General features: G+C 30.9%; 2 protein-coding genes across 3 annotated transcripts in view; one reads left to right on the top strand and one right to left on the bottom strand.

The window, feature by feature from the left end:
• LOC119608784 (netrin receptor DCC) overlaps positions 1-4,006 on the top strand; it is a 390,750-nt gene extending 386,744 nt beyond the window's left edge. Inside the window, exon 13 of the mRNA XM_037963327.1 lies at positions 3,986-4,006. The gene's annotated coding sequence lies outside the window, so the exon portion shown is untranslated. The remainder of the gene's footprint in view (positions 1-3,985) is intronic.
• Positions 1-27,122, bottom strand: part of LOC119608747 (sodium/hydrogen exchanger 9B2) — an 86,041-nt gene that overhangs the window by 14,699 nt on the left and 44,220 nt on the right. For both annotated transcript variants that reach the window (XM_037963304.1, XM_037963311.1), the window contains exons 4-7: positions 12,082-12,369; positions 11,835-12,017; positions 5,762-5,937; positions 5,566-5,672 (exon numbers count right to left, since the gene is read on the bottom strand). In XM_037963304.1, coding sequence (XP_037819232.1) covers positions 5,566-5,672; positions 5,762-5,937; positions 11,835-12,017; positions 12,082-12,369 — 754 coding nt within the window. The remainder of the gene's footprint in view (positions 1-5,565; positions 5,673-5,761; positions 5,938-11,834; positions 12,018-12,081; positions 12,370-27,122) is intronic.

Genomic DNA, 27,122 nt, shown 5'->3' with positions numbered 1-27,122 from the left:
CTAGCAACGAATGTGTTTGTGTGTAAAATTCTTTGTTTTTGGCAAAATTTTACAACTTACATATTTTTGATTGTTTAAGCAGGAAACGAAATCTCTATTCAATTCATAAATTTAGTGTAATTTTTTTGCAACATGTTTTAGTTTCTAAAGATTTTTCTTGAGCAGCAGCAGTGCTACACAAAATGATACTTTGTGGCAACATAATTTCTTCTCTTTTTATTCATACCAATTTTTGTAATTTCAACGCTTGTTACTAGTTTAAGAAAGAAAACCTTTAGGCTTTGTTAAAATTGCATGATGTATATCAGTGCCATGTAGAATAAAAAATGAAATATAAATTTTGTAGGGAATTGAGTGTAGGCAAAGAGTGAAAATAAAAATTTAATAGAATTTTATTTTTATTCAATATTTTGTTGTGATAGTGATTTTTGTTGGGTTATTTAAGAGCGACATATTTTGTTAGTCATAGTCTAGTCATAGTCTAGTCATAGTCTAGTCATAGTCTAGTCATAGTCTAGTCATAGTCTAGTCATAGTCTAGTCATAGTCTAGTCATAGTCTAGTCATAGTCTAGTCATAGTCTAGTCATAGTCTAGTCATAGTCTAGTCATAGTCTAGTCATAGTCTAGTCATAGTCTAGTCATAGTCTAGTCATAGTCTAGTCATAGTCTAGTCATAGTCTAGTCATAGTCTAGTCATAGTCTAGTCATAGTCTAGTCATAGTCTAGTCATAGTCATAGTCTAGTCATAGTCTAGTCATTAGTCTAGTCATAGTCTAGTCATAGTCTAGTCTAGTCATAGTCTAGTCATAGTCTAGTCATAGTCTAGTCATAGTCTAGTCATAGTCTAGTCATAGTCTAGTCATAGTCTAGTCATAGTCTAGTCATAGTCTAGTCATAGTCTAGTCATAGTCTAGTCATAGTCTAGTCATAGTCTAGTCATAGTCTAGTCATAGTCTAGTCTAGTCTAGTCATAGTCTAGTCATAGTCTAGTCATATTCTAGTCATAGTCTAGTCATAGTCTAGTCATAGTCTAGTCATAGTCTAGTCTAGTCTAGTCATAGTCTAGTCATAGTCTAGTCATATTCTAGTCATAGTCTAGTCATATTCTAGTCATAGTCTAGTCATAGTCTAGTCTAGTCTATAGTATAGTCAAGTCTAGTCTAGTCTATAGTATAGTCTAGTCTAGTCTAGTCTAGTCTATAGTCTAGTCTAGTATAGTCTAGTATAGTCTAGTATAGTCTAGTCTAGTCTAGTCTAGTCTAGTCTAGTCTAGTCTAGTCTAGTCTAGTCTAGTCTAGTCTAGTCTAGTCTAGTCTAGTCTAGTCTAGTCTAGTCTAGTCTAGTCTAGTCTATAGTATAGTCAAGTCTAGTCTAGTCTATAGTATAGTCTAGTCTAGTCTAGTCTAGTCTAGTCTAGTCTAGTCTAGTCTAGTCTAGTCTAGTCTAGTCTAGTCTAGTCTAGTCTAGTCTAGTCTAGTCTAGTCTAGTCTAGTCTAGTCTAGTATAGTCTAGTATAGTCTAGTATAGTCTAGTATAGTCTAGTATAGTCTAGTATAGTCTAGTATAGTCTAGTAGTATCTAGTATAGTCTAGTCTAGTCTAGTCTAGTATAGTCTAGTCTAGTCTAGTCTAGTCTAGTCTAGTCTAGTCTAGTCTAGTCTAGTCTAGTCTAGTCTAGTCTAGTATAGTCTAGTCTAGTCTAGTCTAGTCTATAGTCTAGTCTATAGTCTAGTCTCGTCTAGTCTAGTCTCGTCTAGTCTAGTATAGTCTATAGTCTAGTCTAGTTTAGTCTATAGTCTAGTCTATAGTCTAGTCTATAGTCTAGTCTATAGTCTAGTCTATAGTCTAGTCTATAGTCTAGTCTATAGTCTAGTCTATAGTCTAGTCTATAGTCTAGTCTATAGTCTAGTCTATAGTCTAGTCTATAGTCTTGTCTATAGTCTAGTCTATAGTCTAGTCTATAGTCTAGTCTATAGTCTAGTCTATAGTCTAGTCTATAGTCTAGTCTATAGTCTAGTCTATAGTCTAGTCTATAGTCTAGTCTATAGTCTAGTCTATAGTCTATAGTCTAGTCTATAGTCTAGTCTATAGTCTAGTCTAGTCTAGTCTATAGTCTAGTCTATAGTCTAGTCTATAGTCTAGTCTATAGTCTAGTCTATAGTCTAGTCTATAGTCTAGTCTATAGTCTAGTCTATCTAGTCTAGTCTAGTCTATAGTCTAGTCTATAGTCTAGTCTATAGTCTAGTCTATAGTCTAGTCTATAGTCTAGTCTATAGTCTAGTCTATAGTCTAGTCTATAGTCTAGTCTATAGTCTAGTCTATAGTCTAGTCTATAGTCTAGTCTATAGTCTAGTCTATAGTCTAGTCTATAGTCTAGTCTAGTCTATTAGTCTAGTCTATAGTCTAGTCTATAGTCTAGTCTATAGTCTAGTCTATAGTCTAGTCTATAGTCTAGTCTATTGTCTAGTCTATAGTCTAATCTATTGTCTAGTCTATAGTCTAGTCTATTGTCTAGTCTATAGTCTAGTCATAGTGGTTTCCATGAAAATTGGAATTTCGTTTTAACAGCATTATATAAAACAAAAAATATTGTAGTAAACTTTTTGGTTTTATTTTATCTGCGCTTTGTCATTTTAAGAATACACAGGAAAACCTCAAATCCTGGCAATTGCTTACTGTTTTCAATATTTCTTTTCGTAAATAATTCTAACCTAAAAGGAGAACAAAATGCAATTGTTGAAAGACTTACTATTTGATTTATTAAATTTATGCGTTTATCAAAGACAATTTTTTCCAGTATCTTTCTACACTTTACAAATGTGTTTAAAAAGAAAAGGATTTTTTTAAAGGAAAAATCCTTTATGTATTTTATAGAATTGCAACGATTTACGCACGGTATTAAAGGCAACAAAATTTATATTTATGTGGAAAAAAGTTAATAACTATTGTTAGAGAAATTCTATTTTTTTCCTAAATAAATAGATGAGTTTTCCAAGAATTTATATGGATTTCAAGGTATTGCAAATGAAATGAACAAATTGTGAAAGTTTCGTGCATTAAGTTAAAGGAGAATAAGAAAAAGTCACACAAATGAAACTTTAATAAAAATGTCAACTGCATGACTGTTGTTGCGGTATTAGCTGAAAGTAATAAAGCACGGGATAGAAAAAAGTCTTCATATGGGAAAATATTATATAGACCTTGATATGAACTTTATTGAAGATGCTAACATACTATTTTTACAAATTGCAAGGTGAGATATGTCATTTTGAATACTGAGAGCTGGTTTTTTTTTAAAGACTTTTTAAGTAATATGCTACATTTAGGAGTTTTTCATTAAGAAATCTATAGTATACTTTTAGGCTAACTAGAAATATATAGTTTAAAAATTTAGTTTTAACAGATTTGGTTTTTTCTAAACACCAGATTAATTGAAGTTCGTTAAGGTAAAACATCTTTAGTCAGCTTGATTGGAGGCATTCAGAGATTAAAATCATTTCGTTTTATTGAATAAAGAAAAACTATTTTATATTAAGTTTTAAAAAATACTAAAAATAATAATTTCCATAAAGCAATCCGCAACAATTTATATGCGAATATTTGAATCTGAGTGTATAAGTTAATTGAGTGAGTATATCCATTTAAACTGAATATAACTCACTCGTACAACTTTTATTTTTATTTTTTTTTTTGTACTGATTGAATTGTATGAATATTTAAAAATGTCTGACTGCATAATAAATTCAATTTTCAAATATTTGTTGTATATTGAGTTGAATTAAATCAAACAGTACCGGAGCAATAGCAACAATATTCAAAACAAAATTTATCTTTTTTAGTTTTTTAACTTTTTTCTCATATTTGGCTGCTCTTTTATGCAAATTGTGTGTTTCTAATTTAGAAAGTTTTTTGGGGGTATTTTTCGAGGCAGAAAGTTACAACTCGTTCTGTTTATTTATGTATTTTTTTTTCTCTCTCGTTTTAGAAATATTTATACAGTTAAGAAAGATTGACAGGCAGGTAAGTTCAAAAAAATACTTTTAACAGTTATTTAACATAAACTCCTAAACAAATGCAGAACTTTTTATTTTATTTATATGTCTTAAAGTATGCTTCATTTATATTTAAAGTTAGAAAAGACAAATAATAATGATTTGCAGCGGAATTGCTGAAAATAATATTTTATTATTTAAATAATTTATTAAACAAAGAACGCTGAACATAATTAACTTAATATTTTAACCATAATTTTTTAACCTCTGAATATACTGCCCAGACGGGTCATAAAATTAATATCTTTTCCTTAAAAATATTCTTCTAAAAATCGTTTGCTAACTACATATTTTGTAAATTTTTTACGTGCTAATATAGTAATAATGCAAAATATGTGTATGTATGTTAATGGAAATAATGCTCAGTATGTTGCACATTCCGATACACTTGTAACGAAATTCATTTCTTGTACAAGTATCACTGGCACAAACCCACATGACTATAAAAATATATTACTCCTTTATGTGAAAAGCAAAAATACAATTACAAACAAACATGTCTTAAAAGTGTTAACTATCGATGTGTATTTCTCTGTATTCGCTGCATAAAGTATGTCCTGCTGCTCTACCATTTCTGTTTGTGGGAGTATAAAGGATTTGTTTGAACTACATTATTTTCTTGTACATTTGATTATGCACACCATTAGGAATAAGAAGCCTTGCTACAGGCAGCGTATAATAAACATAAAATTTCTTTTTCTCATAAAAAAGAATACGAAACAATTTTAACACCAAACTCGCAACATACAGTAACCGAAGGAGCATCGTTAAAGTTGCAAAATGTAGGAAATGTATGAGTACTAGACAACACAAAAATCCCAGAAGCTGTCATGTTGTTAAAACTATTAAGGCAGGAATTTTAAAGTAATTAATTCACTAAAAAGAGTTCTTATTATTAAATTGATTTTTTATCGATAATTTATTTTTATTAAGAAATGTTTTATTTCCACGATATGACCGGTAAGATAGACGGACATAGCTAAATCGACTCAAAAAAGGATTCTAATCCGATTATTACGCCTTAAGGTGCGACCAACACCGAAATAAGTCAAACTACCGATAACCCTATTCTACCGTTATTCTATTAACGTTACAGAAACAACTTTTTAATAGGAATTAAGTCACATTTATATAATTTTCCCTTAATGAATAAATACCTTTAAATATCTTGCAATTCATATCTACATATGCAAAGAAAAAAGAGGAAAATATTTTTATCTTGTGTAAAGTACACTTTTCAAATATTTAACAAAAAACAAAATTGTGCGAGGACAACACCAACTCCTACTATTTATACGAGAACATGTTGCCAGCAACACTTACTATACATATTTGTATTTGTACATAATTTTTCTACACACTAGTACTAAAAGCTGCGAACATTTATGACCAAAAATATGCACCATAAAAAGAAATTTTATAACTCAATTCCTTAACAGAAATCCATACCAACTACAATATGTATGCAGATATGTACTTGAAAAAGAAAAAAAAAAACACATTGATTACTTACCGCATTACGGGAGGGTAAAAATTGTAACATTAGACCATATACATAACCAAATACAAAGCCAATACCAATACCGATAGGTCCCTGCAGAATTTGTTCCGTTAAAGTACCTTAAAGTGCCGGAAAAAAGTGTTATAAAAGTTTTAGTTTGTTTAATTTGCAAATGATTTTTTTTTTTCTGCGAAATATATTAACTTACCCGTTGAGAATATTACTCCACAAAATACACCAAATAAAAATATGGCCACTACATCATTGCAAGTGGTCATGGCATAGATAAGTGTATGAATGCCATTGTTTAGACCCAAACGTTCTTCTTTTAGTTTTAACATCACGGTGACGACGACATTAGGGGAGACAGCTGTAATAACGAGACTAAGGGTAAGGAAAATTAAATATTGGATTGTTAATTTGTATATTTTTAAATATTTGTTATATACCCAGGAAACATTTTTTATGTTTTGGTAATTAATGCAGTTATTTCATACATTACTTTGTAATGGGTTTTCAAATACATTATTTAATTTTGTTGAATGGGAGTAGTAGCTAATTGTCTAGAGCCTCTGTCTAAGAAACAAGAAATTAATGGTTCGAGCCCTAGTTGATATCAGTAGATTTTTGGTTAGCTCTTTAAGGCAATGGTCTAAGCTTTCTTTTGAGAAAAAAAAAATACAACAAAAACCTCATATATTTTAAAAAAATAGGGGAAAATTAAGTTCCAAATATTAAAATAATTTTTGAGTTAAAAAATAATTTGTTTGATGGATATCCCAGTCGCATCCCATAATGGGTCTATAAAACCCTTGACCCCCTCTAAGTCCGGCAGTTCTTGACCGATAGAGCTGAAAATTTGTGTACTATCCAATAGTACAAATTTAGTGCAAATTTTGTCGAAATCGATTTTTTGAGTTGGGTCACTTGACATGAAATTCCCCAATTATCTACATACATACATATATATATATATAAAATTCTAACGTTACTGACTCACTGATTTATCATCACACGGCCTAAACGGCTGTGAAATTTGGACAGGAGATTGGTCTCCCACCAAAAAGATCCATTAAGACGGGATTTTTGGATATTCGAATATTTAGGGGGTAAAAATGGGTATATTCGGTAACCTTATATCCCTAAACTAGAAAAGATACAAAAGCAGTTTAAAGCTTATTGTTTGGTACTTTTTTCCAATTCGGCCTCTTTAGGGAATAAAGGGGTAAAAACTGTATCTTAGTATTTTTTTTGCACCCCATGTATCTCTTAAGCCAGTGAACATACAGACTTTTTCACTCCTTCATAACTTCATAACGAAAAAATAAAAATATGAATTTAGTACTTTTTGGATGTTCGGTCGTTCGGGGCTGAAAACCGTACCTATCTTTGGTACTTTTTGCATAAAACATTGTTTCCTGTGTATTTGATATGGCAACATTTTGGAATAAAATGTTTATTACTTCAATAGGGAGAAGAAAGTATCAAAAGGGAAAATTGATTTTATTCAAACTCATTGACCTAATTTTAATTAATTTTGAGGAATTGGTAGATTTAGAAATACTTAATATGGCAATAGGGTATTACTTGGAACTCCAGCACAAAGGAATGTTTTTGGTACATTTTAGCTTTTTAACTGGTACTTTTTGAGTTTTTTTATAATATTGGTCCTGGAAACATGAAATTAAGCATGTGGAGCCCGGAGTTAATGAGAATCTATAAAAGGGGACTTTTTGCTACCTTTTCGTTCTTTTTCGTTTTTTAACTAGTACTTTTTGAGTTTTCTTTAATATTGAACCTAGAAACTTGAAATTAAGCATGTAGAGCATGTAACGGTACTTTCTGTTTTTTGGTACTTTTTAGTTTTTTAACTGGTACTTTTTGAGTTTTTTATAATATTGATTCTGAAAACATGAAATTAAGAATGTGGAGCCCGGAGTTAATGAGAATCTATAAAAGGGGACTTTTTGCTACCTTTTCGTTCTTTTTCGTTTTTTAACTGGTACTTTTTGAGTTTTCTTTAATATTGAACCTAGAAACTTGAAATTAAGCATGTAAAGCATGAAATCTCGATCAGGGTAGCGAAGCACACTGGGTATAGCTAGTATAAAATATTTGTATTTAAAATTGTGTGTTGAAAATTAATCGCGCTAACAAAAACTGTAAATCTCTAAAATAATTTTCAACAAATTACAATTTTCCTTCTCAATAATTCTTGTGAAACAACTTAATTACATGTTTAGCGACTTTTTGATTGGATTTTAATAAAGTTATGAAAAAATATAATGAAACACAAAAAATATATATGAACACATATATTTACATATTACACCGTGATACAATTTTAATTATAGGACTTGAATGAGACCATCTACTCATGATATTACTTGAGAATGTATTGGAAATTCTCAAGGACATGAAAGGATAAATTTTTCAAAGCATAATCTCTCGTCCTGAATAATATCAGGAAAAAAATGTTTTAATTTCCGCGGTTTCTCCTCTTTCATTTGATACCCATATTGAACAAAACTATTGGGTAGAAATATTAAAATACATTTTTATATCCTTAAAGTCCTTTAAAAAGAAGAAAATATTAGAAAATTAAAAACTGAAAACGCAGTTTTTTTAAATTTCTTCTTTCATTTGATACCAATATTGACCAGAACTAATGGATAGAAATATTTTAATAAATGTTTATGTCCTTAAAAGTTTAAGGTCCTTTAAAATAGAGAAAAGATCAGAAAATAAAAAACTGAAAATGCAATTTTACTATATATGACTTAATTGCTGTCGCACGGTGTTATAAAACCACACACCCTAACACTAATTTTCTCAAAATATATGTACAAACAAACAAGTAAATATGTACATATGTATATGTACATATATCGTTTCGAAAATCATTAAGCGTGAATATCTGTGGATTTGAAGGGCCTGTTACAGGACACAGATCTAGTAGAACAGCGACATTGTTATCTAACATTTTCTAAGGACGAAGCTGTCCTGTTTCATAAATTTTTCCGAAAGTAATATTAATGTTTTTTTTTTTATTAAAATATAACTACCATCCTCTAAAAGTAAAAACGGAAATTAACAGGTCCGCTTATTTCTATTTCATTACTGACCATCATAATTTCACTAATTCTGAAAAAGATGACAAGTTGTTTAGGTCTAGAAGAGGCCTTGCAATTTAAAGGCCTCTAAAACTTTCGCGCAATATCTTCAATGTCTAAGAGTATGTGAAATTCTAACATTGGTTCATAGATATAAAAAACTGACAGAGCCATTTAAATGAACGTCAACGACCATCATTAAATAACTAAAAGCAAAACGAAAAAAAAAACGAACTTATGATGATGATGACGACGGCAACGATGAGTTCTACACACCACCATTAACTAACCAAAAAAATTAGACTAGCAAGTTGCAACTATAATTTTATAGTTGCAGTTATAGTAGTTGTTGTTGTTGTAGACAACCAAATGTCTGAAAAATTAAAAATTCTAGTGTCATTAGCGTAAGACCTCTCCAAAAATATATCATGAAAAAAATAACCAAAAAGAAACAACGTTGAAACACCCAACATTTGACACTTGATAGGATGGGGCAGAACACATAAATGCCAGAGATGTTGCAAGTATCGCTGTGTGTATGTGTGAAAACCATCATGCATAATAAAAAAAATTTTTAATATTGTGTAAGTGAAAGGCTTAACATGAATATTTTCTTGTAAAACTGATGTAGCAAGTCCTCTAACTAAGTGTATATGAAATTTAGTGTTTCAGTTGTTTAATTTTTTTCTTAATATTACATGAACATAAGCGCTTACACATACAATTACAATGTTATAAAAAAGATGCTTATTACTTTTTTTTTATAACACTGTATTTGTGATTATGACAATTTTTCATAATCACATACATACTATACACATATGTATGTATTTATGTATGTAGATACAATGTATTAAATTTACTAGTTCTTTATTTAACTCCACATGCAGAGCTATTTTTCCTTATTATAAAATTCAACAGATGCACATTTGGTTAATTATATATGTACATACATATATGGGCAATTTCGTGTCATGTGACCCATCTGTCTTCCGATTGGGATGAAATTTGTCCCACGGTTAGTACTATTGTATAGATATCACACTCGCATCGCATTATGCGACTATAAAGCCATTAAGCTTTCTTCTGAGCAAAAAATTGATTTTTTTTGGAAACAATACAGAAATATCTATCTGAGCTCCTTTGCACAATTTTTGCTAGAACCAATAGGTGAAAAGTCACACTCATTTGAATAAAACCCTGTATGACCAAAATGTCCAACTTTGACCTCATTTAAAGCCGGCAATTCTAGATCAATAGAGCTGAAAATTTGTGTGAAATGTTGTGGCCTACTAACCTTGGTGCAAATTTCATCAGAATCGATTTTTTGAGTTAGGTCACTTGACAAGAAATTGCCCATATGTATGTTTGAATGAGTGTTACTTCTCTTAAAAAAATAATTTTCAAATGGGTTTAACTCCTTGAGGAGTCCAACTTCTGAAATTATACTCAGATAGTTCTTGGCTACGACCATGTAAAATATTATCCTCGATGGATGAGCCGTTTATTTTTCAGAAAAATTAATCTGTACCATCATTTTGTTTTCTATCTGATTTCAATAACTTGTTAAATGTAATTGAAAATTTAAATTTAACAATTTTTAGGAATTAAGGGATTCCCTTTGCCCTTTTGACATTAAGTTCTATTAATAAGTGAAGTAAAAAGCACACGCAAACAATTTTTTTAAGAATTAGCTGTGCGCTTTCCAAAAAAATAAAAATTCCTGAAATCGGATAAGATGCAAATGAATATAATGTCGACGGTCGAATACTCCTTGGCTACGCTCATGTCAAATTTTGAAATGTCAGAATTATTTCCAAAAAATTCTGGCCTACTGTGGTATATACAATCCATATCAGAAGAAATTTATTTTCTTATGTAAGGACCTACGAAAAAAGACGGACCTATAGGTATACTTACGACAATCTTTACAGTAAATACTACTACTATTTCCAACACTACTGCTATTTGTTACTATTAGTTTAGTATGTATTGCCAGCACCTATTTCTTTCTTCCTCTTTGTAGTACTTATTATAGCGATGAAGTATACTAACTCTCCATATGACTTACTAAGTACAAATATGTGTATTTTGTAGTGTCTGTTGTGTTAAAGTACTCATAAGAAGTATGCAGCAACTAATTACGAAATTGTGCATTTAGAATGTTTTATGCCAAGTTCTTTTTTATGTTGCAGCAGTATCAGCCACTACTGGTAGCTGTTGCTGATGAAACCCATAAAAAGGTATGTTTGTGCGTCTTTCTTATAATTGTTGTTTTAAAGTATGCGGTTAACTAAGTACAACTACATTTATTTAGATATTACACCTTAACTACACCATCACGGCAGGGAAGTATGTTTTCTTTATAATCATACAAAAGATTCAATATTAACTTTTCGGTTACTATCTGTTATAATAATTACTAGATTTTTAAAGGTCAAATTTTAGTTTTGAATCTATTCTTGGCCATAGAGGATATATAAACTTCCCTCGAGGTCCTACAATACAATTTTTTCTTCCAGTTTAGTTATAAACCACTACTAACTACCTTAACCTACACCGCAACTATACAATTGATGTACACACATATGCAGATGAGGTAAAATAGCGAAGTTTTTTTGTCGTGAACTTTTATTTTCTTCTTTGTTTTAGTTTCATTTTAAACTTCCGCCAACAGGCCAACTAGGGTTTGATGGTCGTTCTTAATAACATGCTGTGAAGCAGCAGCATAAAAAAGGAAAATTTCAACATTTGCGCTAATGAAATTGTAGAGTTGCCAAGTGTCAAATTAAGTGGGCTGAAACGTAACTAGTCAAACACACATTTTCTTATGTACATACACTTGAATGTACACAACTATATATTTATGCATATTCCTTTCTACATATTCCCTTAAAAGCGTGCAGTCAGTGAACAAGCATTTTAATTCTTACCGCCTTTTAATAAATTTTACATATTTAATAATTGTGCGAAATTATGCAGTGAGTGTTAGTTATACTAGTACTACCTTTATGTTTCGTAGCACTATAATTATTATAAATTTATTTACATATATGCATTTTTTCCATTTAACAAGACTTAATATTTACTAGGTACTTTAGAATAAATTTACTTTTTATTACTTTAGTTAGAAGAAATTTAAATAAAACAAATATAATTCTCACTTACCCCAACAGAATGCCCCATAACCAAGACATATTTAACAGGAAATGAGCTAAAACTGTTATTATGGTAACTTCGGCAATGGTGGGAATTAGAGTTAAACGTAATATCATAAACCACAATTTTTTAAAAGCATTGGCATCTAAACCAAAACCAGCCAATAGCATTATATTAATTAAGGCCATTTCTCTAAAAATTTAAAGAAAATTTGTTTCATTAAAGTGGATTATTTGCTTAATCAAAATTTGTTTACCTCAAGAATGCTTCCAATCGTTGATAACCACTGAAATCAGCCAATCCTACATTTGTATATAAAACACCAAAGAACAACATACCCAACATATCAGGCAATTTAATAAAGGTCACTAATATACCCGTGATTTGAGCACCAACAATCAAAAGTATTAAACGCATTATGGCGGTACTTGGTATCGCATATTCGGGCATAAGTACATAACCTAGTAGCCATAGTACTATAAATATGATAAATATGGCCAGAGGTTGTGACGTCACGGGGTAGTTGCGAACTAGATATTGCCAGCTGTTAAAGAGATACAATTTTATTAATGTGTACAATAACTTATTTGTAACGAATAATTAAATACTTAGTAATGTTCTAAAACACCAAACAATTTTCAAAGAAAGTTCTAGTTCAATTTAGATTCTCTTCAGTTCCAATTTCGTTCTACTTCAGTTCTAGTTCAGTTCCAGTTCAGTTCTAGTTCAGTTCTAGTTCAGTTCTAGTTCAATTCTAGTTCAGTTCTAGTTCAGTTCTAGTTCAGTTCTAGTTCAGTTCTAGTTCAGTTCTAGTTCAGTTCTAGTTCAGTTCTAGTTCAGTTCTAGTTCAGTTCTAGTTCAGTTCTAGTTCAGTTCTAGTTCAGTTCTAGTTCAGTTCTAGTTCAGTTCTAGTTCAGTTCTAGTTCAGTTCTAGTTCAGTTCTAGTTCAGTTCTAGTTCAGTTCTAGTTCAGTTCTAGTTCAGTTCTAGTTCAGTTCTAGTCCAGTTCTAGTTCAGTTCTAGTTCAGTTCTAGTTCAGTTCTAGTTCAGTTCTAGTTCAGTTCTAGTTCAGTTCTAGTTCAGTTCTAGTTCAGTTCTAGTTCAGTTCTAGTTCAGTTCTAGTTCAGTTCTAGTTCAGTTCTAGTTCAGTTCTAGTTCAGTTCTAGTTCAGTTCTAGTTCAGTTCTAGTTCAGTTCTAGTTCAGTTCTAGTTCAGTTCTAGTTCAGTTCTAGTTCAGTTCTAGTTCAGTTCTAGTTCAGTTCTAGATCAGTTCTGGTTCAGTTCTAGTTCAGTTCTAGTTCAGTTCTAGTTCAGTTCTAGTTCAGTTCTAGTTCAGTTCTAGTTCAGTTCTAGTTCAGTTCTAGTTCAGTTCTAGTTCAGTTCTAGTTCAGTTCTAGTTCAGTTCTAGTTCAGTTCTAGTTCAGTTCTAGTTCAGTTCTAGTTCAGTTCTAGTTCAGTTCTAGTTCAGTTCTAGTTCAGTTCTAGTTCAGTTCTAGTTCAGTTCTAGTTCAGTTCTAGTTCAGTTCTAGTTCAGTTCTAGTTCAGTTCTAGTTCAGTTCTAGTTCAGTTCTAGTTCAGTTCTAGTTCAGTTCTAGTTCAGTTCTAGTTCAGTTCTAGTTCAGTTCTAGTTCAGTTCTAGTTCAGTTCTAGTTCAGTTCTAGTTCAGTTCTAGTTCAGTTCTAGTTCAGTTCTAGTTCAGTTCTAGTTCAGTTCTAGTTCAGTTCTAGTTCAGTTCTAGTTCAGTTCTAGTTCAGTTCTAGTTTTCAGTTCTAGTTCAGTTCTAGTTCAGTTCTTCAGTTCAGTTCAGTTCAGTTCTAGTTGTCTAGTTCATTCTAGTTCAGTTCTAGTTCATTCTAGTTTAGTTCTAGTTCAGTTCTAGTTCAGTTCTAGTTCAGTTCTAGTTCAGTTCTAGTTCAGTTCTAGTTCAGTTCTAGTTCAGTTCTAGTTCAGTTCTAGTTCAGTTCTAGTTTAGTCAGTTTCTAGTTCAGTTCTAGTTCAGTTCTAGTTCAGTTCTAGTTCGTTCTAGTTCAGTTCTAGTTCAGTTCTAGTTCAGTTCTAGTTCAGTTCTAGTTCAGTTCTAGTTCAGTTCTAGTTCAGTTCTAGTTCAGTTCTAGATAGGTACTAGTTCAGCTTTTCCCATCTTCTTATTTAGCGGTAAAAAGGCAGAAAAAATTAACAGCTTATTACAAAAAAATTCAGACAAATGTTCAGATTTTTAAATAATAGTGCAATGATTCGTTTGTGAAAACAGCAATACTCGTCAGCAAAAATATAACGGATAACGAAAAAATTATTTATGTTACATTTACTTTGAACTTAGCCATTTTTAGCCTATCTTCAACAAAACTTATCATAAAAAAGTAACGGAATAATTTCCAAAACAACTTTTGTACGATTTTAAGGAGGTTTTTTGGTCATCTCATAGTTTTAAACTTAGTTTACGGTCATCTAACCCCCCAAATTTATTTTTAAATTTTAATTATATAAATATGTATAAGTTTTTGCAACTACAATTTAGAAAATCATTGTTAATGTTTGTTAAAAATTAATTTGTTTTTATTAAATCTAAATGTTGCAGTTTAATAAATTTATGTATAAAAAAAATAATTTTGTGCTACTTTCCACCATAAGTTTATTGTGAAGGTTTTCTCATCACTGTGCAAGTGGGTGTAAGTTCAAAATATAATTGAATTAAATATTTTGTTACACAAGATCTCTTGAAAAAACAAGTAATTGTGAAAATGTTCAAAATTCATAATATTCCTTTGAATGATGAGGTTGATGATGAAAACAACAATTATTTATAATTACTTTGAAATTAATCCTTGATATTTTTATTGTTGTTGCCGTTGGTGTTTTGTTGTTTTGTTTTTTAAATTTAAACAAGTTTATGGTTGGTTAGAATTTAATTGTTTATATAATAAATAAATGGAATAGCAAAATACAGATGGTACATACTCTCACTTCGTTTCTCATATACAAACTTTACTTAGAATGTATTTTATTTATTTGTTTGTTTTATTGTGTGTAAAACAAATAATAACAACAACAATACAACACTACAAGCAGTAACAACAACAACTTGGTTAAAAGTATGTTGTAGTGAAACCAATGAAATGTAATTAACATTATTAGGAAAGCAATTAATAGTAATTATAATTATTATTATTATTTGAACGTAATAAAATATCCAACATCCACACACTTACATAAACTGTTGTACAACAAAATCATAAATATTTTGTACAAATACAACGACGTATATATGTATATGTACATATTTATCGACAACAACAATACCTAAGTATAAATAATTTATGTTTGTATAGTCAAAGTAAAACATTTCAAAATGTAACAAGTAAGAAAGTATAGTCGGGCTTGGCCTACTATATGATACCCTACACCAATTATGAATATTTAATGTGATTTATTTTTCATAATAAAGCATTTATCTTATTTATTTATTACCTTGATTCCGATTTATTTAAGCAATTTATTGACGAAAAACTTATTTTCTAAAAGAGGCAAATGTGGACCGATCCCGATAAAATGCGCTGGATAGATTTGTATTTATATAATATTTATATAATATATATATAATATTTGTCTGTGCTAAATTTCATTGCAATAACAGTGCTAATAAATGAATTGTGGATATTCAAGTTACTTTCTGAAGGGGGCTTTGTGTGGGGGCTAGGGTCAAATGAAGTTCGATCATTTTGAAATTCGGCATGGTCATCAAGGCTTGTATAAAACTTAGTTGTGTGAACTTTCATCGAGATACATTTATATTATACATAATTATGAGCTCAAAAGACCTTTTCGGGGGTTCAGTTGTATGGGGCGTAGGTGAAATAATGGACCGATTTTAACCATTTTCAATAGGTTTCGTCCTTGGGTCAAAACAAACCAAATTTCATCAAATTATCTTGAAAATTGCGACCTATACTTTGATAACAACGTTTACATGGACACACGGACGGTCGGACGGTCGGACGGACGGAATCGTTAAATCGACTCAGAAAGTGATTCTGAGTCGATCGGTATACTTTAAGGTGGGTATAGTACTAATATTTTAATGCGTTACAAACATCAGCACAAACGCATAATACCCTTCCCACTATAGTAGTGTAGGGTATAACAAAGTTGAAAATTAAAGCAGGGATCTTAAATACAATAAATCTGTGAAATTGTATTCTTGTACATTTTTCTCAGAAAAGGTACTATTATTAACACAGCTTCAATTGAATATTTTCTAAATTTACGACATTGATACATACAATATCAATGGAAGGAATATTTTGCTCTATTTCATCTTGACCCTGTTGCAGTTAAGAATTAATAACATGACAGTGTTCGGGATATTATACATTGACTACCTCAGAGATACCCCTTAACGTTACCATAATGGGCCTAATGGTATACACTATATACACTTTCGATTCTAAAATTTAGAACAAAGATATAGCAAATTGAGGAACACCTATAAATTTCTTTAAAATTCTCTTATAACAGCCCAAAAGTTCCTTTTTCGATAAAAAATATGTTTTATAACCCCGTCCTAAACTGATACATACATACATATTGTATATTTGTTTATATTATTGTGTGCCGAATCACAGTCTTATGGACAAACATTAATTATTAAAGAGAATTTCCTAAAAGTTAAACAATTAGAAAAACTTTTCTGAAGCCAACACACAAGAAAATTAAAAGTAAAAATAACGAAAACAAAACCACGAAATTTTTGTAATTAAAAATATGCGCAACAAAAACAGATTGAATTTCTTAAAAGCTTAAACGAAGGCCGCACAGTGGGGCAGAATGGAAATTTTTTGGAAATAAATCTGGCATTTCTAAACGGCTGATCCGATCGGGATAAAATTTGGCGTGAGCGTAGCCAAGGAGTATTCGAGTTTAAGTTTTGAAGATGAACCCTGCAGATGCCCCAGGGACGGCGCTGTGGCGGCTCAAAGTGGGGTACCTACGACATGTAAAATTTTTAAACTCGTGCCATTTTTTTGTTTTTCACCCAAATACAAAGATTTTTATATTTTGTGAAAGCGCTCGACGAGATCTTGAAAAAACTTGCTTGGACATACTACTTATCTCTTATAATATCCGAGTTATAGGCATTTAAAAATTTAGTGATACATAATTTACCATACCTTGGTCCGCCTTTTTTAGAATACCGGGCGTAATTTTGGACCAAATGAACTCAATTTTTTCCTGTTGTTAGACAACAAAATTTCCAATAATATACAAAAAATTTCAGATCAATATCATTTACAGATCCAAAAATATACGTTTTTTAATTTAAAAATTCAAAAAATTTTAGATTTTTGGCGTTTTTTTTTGCCAAAAATGTGTCTTAACTCTTTTATTAATAAAATAAAATTTTCTTTAAGAACATATAACAATTTTATAGTTTTCTAAAAGGTATCTTTACGCAGAACGCTTTGGCGTAAAAAACTTGTCCTATTTTTTGAAAATGTAGCCACTGCGTCCTTCCGAATATGACCTATTTTTTATCAAAACTTCAACTTTGGGCGACATGTTCTAAAATCCCAAAGCTGGGATCAGAAAACTGAAAGCAGTTTTGGAAACCTCAATATGTTTTCTATTTACTCCAAAAGTATTTTCCCAGCCCTGAAAGAAATGTGGACCCTATGGGCAAAAAAGTAAAAAATCCCATTTTTGGGATTTTCATTCCTATTTTTGGGAATTGCGGGATGCCCTTTGACCTTTTCAACTTTTTTTTGCATATTCTTATTTGAAATGACAAATTTAACAAGCGTTGAAAATTTCATTGAGTTTTGTTCATAAATAAAGATTTTGTCATATATTACATATTTGTTTAATTTCTAAAACTATGATTTATATCAAAATTTTAATAGGATCGCAGATAGCTACAACAATTTAGTCCATATTTATCCCTTAATATCATTTTTTAGTTAGATATGGAAATTCTCGACCCTTTACAAAAAATTTCAGGCCAATATCTCAATTACATTCAAAAATATGTTCATTTAAACCTGTGTCCTTTAATTTCATCTTTTTCATATTTTAGTATTAAGTATGACAGAACATACATTTGGTGTTGAATAAAATATTTGGACAATTTTTAAAAATTATTTAGTTAATTATTTTATTATAATATTGTATATACAATAAAAAAATATAATTTTATTATGAGCCACGCACAACAACACCTAAATCACCCCACACAAATTACCTTTCCCGCCCACCGAAATATAAAACACAATTTAATACAATATCATCAGTTAGTATAATAGCTTTTTTTATTTGAACTGTTTATCTTAAACATAATACAATTAATTCTTACAACCTACTTATATAGTTAATTCCTAACACTACTTATTTTCTATAAAATAATCTGTCATATCGGTATACATATCCAGAAGGTAGTATAAGTCCTTTAAATCTTCCTTGTTTTGAGATGATAGAGTTTCATAACAAATCCATCTTTTTCGCATAGTTGAAAGAACAGGATCAGAAGATAGAAGTAAACTATTAAAAATATCTTCATTCTGTGATTGCCTGGAGCATTTTCTTGAGCTGAATAGTTGAACATGGTTAAAATCTCGCTTCCTCGCTTCCTGGGCTTCTTCTGTTAACTCTCCAAGTGGAAGAATATTCGATTCAATTATTATTTGACCATGACACAATACTTTGTGTACTGTTGGTGTTAGTTCCCTCCATGGATACAGAGATACAAGTAATTTAGAAATTTCAGATGTGTATTCCCCAAATCGATTTCCATTAATTTTATGTTTACTATTCAGTGCCATTAAAATAGTGTTAACTCTTCGAAGCAACTCCTTGTCGATTCAAGTTATTTTTGAAGTAATTTCAAAATCACGAAAAAATCTTCTCGCCGTATTACCGTCATTTGTACTACCGCAACTTGAAAGTGGTTTGTCGATGTTTAATCCCATCTGAACTTTAAATTCTTCTTGGATTCTGCTTTTTTCCGCAGCTCTCAGTTCTTTCAATTCTTCATTATTTTTTGTTGATTTAGTAGGATAGTTTGTTTTTTGTCCTGGATCGCCTTGTATGATGGTAATATATTGTGTCCTTTTTCATGCAGAGCTTTCCTTAATATTTAGTACTTATTTCGACTGAGACCCAGTTCCAACATAAGCGCTATTGCTTCCTCTTCAGTAAAATTTGATTATGATGTTGGAGTTGGTATACTTTCCACAATTCGCTTAAGTCGTTTTGGTGATGCATTAGGAAGAATAGTTGCAATATGTACGACATCCATAGGTTGGTTTTCCTTTTTCAGCATTTCGTTAAATGTATCAGCAATATCCTCACTTGAGATTCAAAAAAGTTTTTGTGTGACCCTCTTTTTTTTTTACCTTGAACATAAGTCTTCGTATGACTTGCAAGGCGCTCCTGTTGATGTGTTGTAAGTTGAGATTTCCGTAGTAGTTTCCATCCAACTACAAAATTTTAATCGAAATTTCTCTTGATTTCCATCCACAGACTTACTTTTTACATCAAAAAGTTTTAAATTTTTGATATGCCTGTTTTGTCTACTTTTCTACTATATGTAGTTTTTATATAATTTGAAATGTCTTCAATTCTTTCTGGCCCTTTTGAAGATATACTCCATAAAACGGAACACAACTCTTCGTACTTTAATGTAATCTTCATTGTAGATTTATTAAATATGGTACTTAAAATCTGAGAAGTTTACTTATATACCAATTCTTGTCATTTCCGATACAGGTATTCCAAAGTAAAAAATTACGAATTGTCTACCTATTAACATTTAGGACTATATTACTATAACCTGTAATTCAGTCATTGATATTTCTTATTAGTGAATGAATCGAAATTATCATTACCTGTATATTTTTACCTACATGATCATAAACGAAACAGAACGAAATGATCTGTCGAAAAAATTTAGGTAAAAAATAATTATAAATTTTTGAAAATTTAAGCATAATAGACCCTTTCAATTATAAGGATAAGCAAACAAATAAAAAATAGGTAAATATAAGATTTAAATATGTTCTGTCATACTTAATACTAAAATATGAAAAAGATGAAATTAAAGGACACAGGTTTAAATGAACATATTTTTGAATGTAATTGAGATATTGGCTTGAAATTTTTGTAAAGGGTCGAGAATTTCCATATCTAACTAAAAAATGATATTAAGGGATAAATATGGACTAAATTGTTGTAGCTATCTGCGATCCTATTAAAATTTTGATATAAATCATAGTTTTAGAAATTAAACAAATATGTAATATATGACAAAATCTTTATTTATGAACAAAACTCAATGAAATTTTCAACGCTTGTTAAATTTGTCATTTCAAATAAGAATATGCAAAAAAAAGTTGAAAAGGTCAAAGGGCATCCCGCAATTCCCAAAAATAGGAATGAAAATCCCAAAAATGGGATTTTTTACTTTTTTGCCCATAGGGTCCACATTTCTTTCAGGGCTGGGAAAATACTTTTGGAGTAAATAGAAAACATATTGAGGTTTCCAAAACTGCTTTCAGTTTTCTGATCCCAGCTTTGGGATTTTAGAACATGTCGCCCAAAGTTTAAGTTTTGATAAAAAATAGGTCATATTCGGAAGGACGCAGTGGCTACATTTTCAAAAAATAGGACAAGTTTTTTACGCCAAAGCGTTCTGCGTAAAGATACCTTTTAGAAAACTATAAAATTGTTATATGTTCTTAAAGAAAATTTGATTTTATTAATAAAAGAGTTAAGACACATTTTTGGCAAAAAAACGCCAAAAATCTAAAATTTTTTGAATTTTTAAATTAAAAAACGTATATTTTTGGATCTGTAAACAATATTGATCTGAAATTTTTCGTATATTATTGGAAATTTTGTTGTCTAACTAACAGGAAAAAATTGAGTCCATTTGGTCCAAAATTACGCCCGGTATTCAAAAAAAGGCGGACCAAGATATGGTAAATTTTGTATCACTAAATTTTTAAATGCCTATAACTCGGATATTATAAGAGATAAGTAGTATGTCCAAGCATGTTTTTTCAAGATCTCGTCGAGCGCTTTCACAAAGTATAAAAATCTTTGTATTTGGGTGAAAAACAAAAAAATGGCACGAGTTTAAAAATTTTACATGTCGTAGGTACCCTACTTTGAGCCGCTACAGCGCCGTCCCTGGGGCATCTGCAGGGTTCATCTTCAAAACTTAAACTCGAATACTCCTTGGCTACGCTCACGCCAAATTTTATCCCGATCGGATCAGCCGTTTAGAAATGCCAGATTTATTTCCAAAAAATTTCCATTCTGCCCCACTGTGGGCCGTTTGAAAATTAGTTACTATAATTAAAACAACTGGGTTCTAACCCTGGGGACTGGGCAAAAAGATGACGGTGACCGATAGAGTTAGATTAGATGTAATTCATGACAGGAAATTAAAATGGAGGCACCAAGATCAACAAGGCACATCGGTGCTGGGCGCTATGTAGAAGAACCCTAGGCATGAAATTGGACCTTAGATGATACACGGATGGCTCCAAAATGGGAGACAAAGTGGCATTAGGTTCTATATTAATGACCCTAAAACAGAAGTATACCATTACAACAAGGCAGAAGTCCGAGCAGTAAGGGAATGCGTTAATATGATCAGAATAAATATGATGCCAACAGGGATTACATATTTACCGACAACCAGAAGCCAATTAGGCCAATAAAGTTAAATCTTAGACCATATTGGATTGTAAGAATGTTTTAACCGAAAACTCTCCCAAAGGTAAGGTTTACATCATATGGTTACCAGGCCACTCTGAAGTAGTCGGCAATGAAAGACAGAATGTACTAGCTTTAAAGCAAAGTGAGCTCGAGGTCGTTAACCCGACGAACTATTCGACGCAATGATTTAAAAATTAGCAAGTCTGAGGTTAGTATGATGATGGTACATAGTCTGAGTGGACAAAATTCGCTGAGTGCATGTAGAGACGACAGTGATATAACATCCCCCACTAACTCTGATTGGGAATTACGGACAGAAACATGAGTTTCTGAACATCGAACGAATACATTCAGTGAATCTATATATATATATATACATATATATATGTATATATATATAAAAAAATGTGTGTTTGTATGTATGTTTGAACGTTATAGACTAATAAACGGCTGAACCGATTGAAATTTTCTCAGCGTATTCCTGTATGTCCGGAATAGATAATAAGCTACTTTTTATTTTGAAATTTAATAGGGCGAGGAGCCACGCCCTATTAGGAAAATATTAAATCCGTATATTTGAGATAATATAACAGTTATTTTGTAGAAGCCACTTTAGTGTCAATATGATTATTTTGGACAAAAAATGGGCTTACTAGCATTAGGGGGCGTGGCCCCTCCCATATAAATTAAATACAAAAATTCGTTTATTTTACTATTACAGTTAGAATCTTAAAATTTTGCACAAATAACATTAACATCAATGTAAACATTTTGGGTAATAAATTGGCGGTCTACCCATGAGGTCACCAGCACCTCCCATATTAATTAAATACAAAAATTCGTTTATCTGAGAAACTAATAGAACTAAATTCTTAAAATTTTGCACGAAGAACTTTAATATTCATCTGAACATTTTGGAGGAAAAAGAGCGGAATTTCACTGGGTATAGCTAGTACTAAATAAAATTTTTGTTAGTTACTAACCTAGCCGTCATGAATATTCAGATTTGGCAGAGATTCAGATGTTTGATCGGCCTTCACATACAATTTGTTAAATTAAAGTTTTTATCGCTACTAATGATTTTATGAAAAATTATATCTTTTGATGGCGTTTAAGTCCGATTTCGATGACTTCCCACAAATTACGCTCTGTTGACGCAAAATTCAATACACCTTAATGTTTGCACTTGTTCTTTTAATAATTAACTAAATAACGACAAAGGAGGGATGGTATATCATCCTTTGTAAGTCCCATATTTTTAAGTTATACAACCAGTAGTCTTATTATCTTACTATTTAAGAGGTGAGTATTTAAAGAACAACTAGGGTCATTTGTACCTATAAGCCATGAACTACTCTTACTAAAATCGCTGCAAACGTTATATTACTTCGTTTATAAAACATTGCGTGTAACCCTTTACCTAATTTTTCTCATTTAAGTTTCGATTCTTTTGGTTATTTAATCATCATAAACTATTCATAATTTTTTGGGTAATTAATCCACTTATCACATTAATTACAAAATAAATCACATAAACAAAAATGAAACCTAAACTATTAGTATAAATACCGCCTACTTGGAATCAACCCAATTCAAATAAAATTCAACAATCTCTAACTAAACTAAACAATTCAAATCAAAATAATATAAAACGTAAGCAACACCCATCATACAACAATCAAGTTACATCCAACTACAATCCATCACAAGCTCCAACTCATTAACTAAATTTAACACAAAACAAAAAAAGTTACAAATTAAAACAATAATAATAAATATGATTAAAACGCCAAGTCTTTCGGATAACTTTGCCATAAAAGAATGCGATAGAATCTCGGCTGCCCGTGGTTTACTTAAACTAATGAAAATCATGGGCATTTGGCAATGGAAGAGGGAATACACAGATGAAAAGGAATTTCAACATTATCAAAGATTGCAATACATACAAAGATTCTGCATACACATGCCCATCACCTTCACCTACATTACACTGATGTGGCTTGAGGTCTTTCTATCACCAGATTTAGATCAGGCCGGTGATGTTCTCTACATGTCATTTACCGAGGCTGCTTTAGTGGTGAAAATTCTCAATATTTGGCATTATTCAATTAAGGCAATGAATTTTATCAATGAATTGGCTTATGGAGAAAATTTTCAACTAATTAGCCAAGAAGAAATTGTGCTGTGGCAACGCAAACAGAAAATGTTTCGTAATATTATAATAACGTTTCTAACCTCTAGTGTGTTTACAGTAACGGCTGCCTCAGTTGGGGTGCTATATGGAGATGACTATCAGTTACCGTTTGCTTATTGGGTTCCCTTTGAGTGGCACATGAATAAAAGGAATTATTGGATTGCATATGTTTATAATGTTTTTGGAATTGGTGTAACTGCCATAACAAATGTTTGTATGGATATGATTGGTAGTTATTTTCTATTTCATACATCTGTTTTGTATGAAATATTGGGTTTACGTTTATTGCATCTCAAGGCTGCTGCAGAGAAAGATGTTGTTAAGGAATTGAGGAAAATTTTTAAATTTCACAAAAATGTTAGGAGGTAAGTTGCGCGATGGGTGTAATAAAAGAAAAAATTGTTTGACTTGTTTTGAGGGTTTTGACTTACATATATTTTCGAATTCCAAGAGTTTTTGAGAATCATTTAGAGCTTTTTCAACTGCTTGTTTTTTTAGAACCATCTTCTTGTTAAAAAGTAAGGAACTACGTGTTCTTGAGTTATACTGTTGCTTTAACTGGTATGTTCATTCTATAATCAATCCCTCGAAGACTTTTTCCTCCAGTTTCAATTCCACAAGAAGGACATATCGAAAGAGTAGAAACCTAGAAAAATTTTTCTTAATAGTTTAAGGATTTCTAAAGCCCAATTAAGCATATCGATATCAACATCTGTCCGTCTGACTAATTTTTATTTATCCTTTTTAAAGGACCATTAAGGTCTCTTGTAAAATGGATTTTAATGCAACTCCTACTTTATAATATTTTTTCCTGGGCACATCTAATTTTTTCACACTACTGATTTCTGAGCAGTTGAACTATATTATCTTCAATAAAAACCACAGTATTTTAATCAGCACCCAAACATTAAAAATAACTTTTAATTCTCCTAAATATTTATGTATTTGTTTCTCTTTAAATTATAGAATGACTCGAGAATGTGAGACATTGGTATCATCATATGCTCTGTCACAAATTGTTTTGAGTGCGTTTATTTTATGTTTCTGCGGTTATCGTATACAAAAGGTCTTTTTTTTTACATCGTAGCACCCTATAACAATGTAACTCTTTTCCCCCATCTTTTCCCTTTTCTATACGTAGATGAACATTTTGGAAAGTCTTGGTCAATTCTATTCGATGTTACAATTTTTGTTCGTTATGATTTTAGAAATTTATTTACCCTGTTATTTTGCCAACGAAATAACTTGGAATTCCTCACTATTGTGTACTCAAATTTACAGTTCGGAATGGTTAAAGTTTTCCATACCCACTCGTAAACTTATTTATGTGTACATGGAATTTGTAAAACACCCGGAAAAAGTAAAAGCTGGTAATTACTTTGATGTTGGTCTACCAATATTTACCAAGGTTTGTTAAAGGAAACTTATATTGGTTCTTTATGTTTATGTTTTTGCTTTTTTTGTAATTGGTCTAAAATGTTTTGTATTAAGTTTACTTTATATTTCTTATGGTTTTTTGATTTTAAAAGGAAATATTGATTTAATTACATTTTTCTTCTTGTACACATAAAATATTTGGTTTCATTTTAGGTGATGAATAATGCTTATTCGTTTTTTGCTCTCATAATGAATGTGGAAAAGTAAAAAATGGAAATGAAAATTTTTGGAACATGAACAAATTTTAAGATAAATTTCTAAGAATTTTATTTAATTTAATATTTGTGTTTATTTTTAAATATATTTTTTTAATAATTATGACATTAAAAATTAATAAAATAAATAAAACCCTTTAGTTAGTTAGTTAGAACTAAATAAAACCCTTTAAAGCAAACTTTTTCCAAAAGGACATTATTTTACAGAATGTTCTTATGATTTCTATCGATTAATGCCTTTCTTAAAGATATTAAGGTGGCTCAAAAATTAAAGTTGTTAAAAGTTTCTTTATTCATTCTTAGATGGCATTTCTTAAAATGTTGGTCCTGACGTCAATATTTGATGGTTCAAAGGACAAAAATATATGTACCTGTTTACGGTTTTCATGATTTTTTCTCACAAAGAAAATGTATATATGCAATTTAGAATGATCCTTGATGGGCACTTTCAATGTCATATTTATTTGCGATCACAAAACTATTCCGAAATTTTTTACTTTTGGGAGAAATTATTGGTCATGCCCACATACAAAACAAGTAAGAAACTATAGTCTGGCGTGGCCGGACATATGATACCCTACACCATTTGCGAGTATTAAATGTGATTAATTTTCAATAATAAAGTATTTAAGTTAAATCTTACATAGGTTCCAAATATATGTTCATGTACGGTTGAACGCTGACTAGGAGAAATAAAATACGGATTTCAATAGCTTTCAACATGGGACAAATTTTAACAAATTATATTGAAAATTGCAAGCTGTACAAGGTTTACACGGTCACAAAGATGGACACTCTACAGGATGCGACCTGTAGAGTGCGCACAAGGTTTACATAGACACACAGACAGACAAACGGACGTACAGACATAGCTTAATCGACTCAGGAAGTGATTCTGAGCCGATTAATACCCCCTTCTGAGCCGCATAATACCCTCCCCACTATAGTGGTGTAGGGTATATTTACTATTAAAAGTCGCATTTCTGAAAAACAGTTAGAGTTCACAAATTTTTATGGAACCACTTCTGAGTCAGTATGGGTATTTAAGACAAAAAGAGAGTGGATTAGTAATAGGGAGCGTGGTACTTCCCATATAATTTAAAATTCATATATATGGGAAACTATTAGACCTAGAATCTTACAATTTAGCACGAAGAACTTTAACGTTCATGTGGACATTTTGGATAAAAAATGTGCGGACTTTCTGAGAAACTATTAAAGCTAAAACCCTTAAATTTAGCACGAAGAACTTTGGGGAAAATGGGCGGGCTTGTGTTACTATTAGAGCTAAATTCCTTAAATTTAGCACTAAAACTCTGACATCATTGTTAACATTTGGGTAAAAAATTGGTGGACTAGCAAACTTGCAATAGTTGGCGTGACATAGAACCTTATATATACTTTCTTTACAGACTAAATCGTGTTATTCTGATTTTATTTCGTTTTAAATGTCCAACAGCATTATATATTTAAAGACCCATCCGAACGATCCAGATCCGAAATCTTTCGAGTTTGCATAGCAGGTACTACAGAACTGTAAGATGTATTGATTTGACGTTAAAATATAACATACATTTAAAGTTGATCCGAATGAAATACATACATTCGACCCACCCTATTGTCTAGTTCTTAATTTTCTTTGTTAACAAAACACATGCGGTTTTGTTTACAATATTTAAATACTAATATCTAACCCCTTTCTTAATTAGGGTCCTTATTTAATTATTGGTGTGGAGAG

This window comes from Lucilia sericata, unplaced genomic scaffold (genome assembly GCF_015586225.1).
Source record: "Lucilia sericata isolate MDLA Ls3-8-SP2 unplaced genomic scaffold, ASM1558622v1 Contig000022F_arrow, whole genome shotgun sequence".
NCBI classification, from domain to species: Eukaryota; Metazoa; Arthropoda; class Insecta; order Diptera; family Calliphoridae; genus Lucilia; species Lucilia sericata.
Note: the sequence above shows the minus strand (reverse complement) of the source record. Positions and strands in the feature narration are given on the sequence as shown.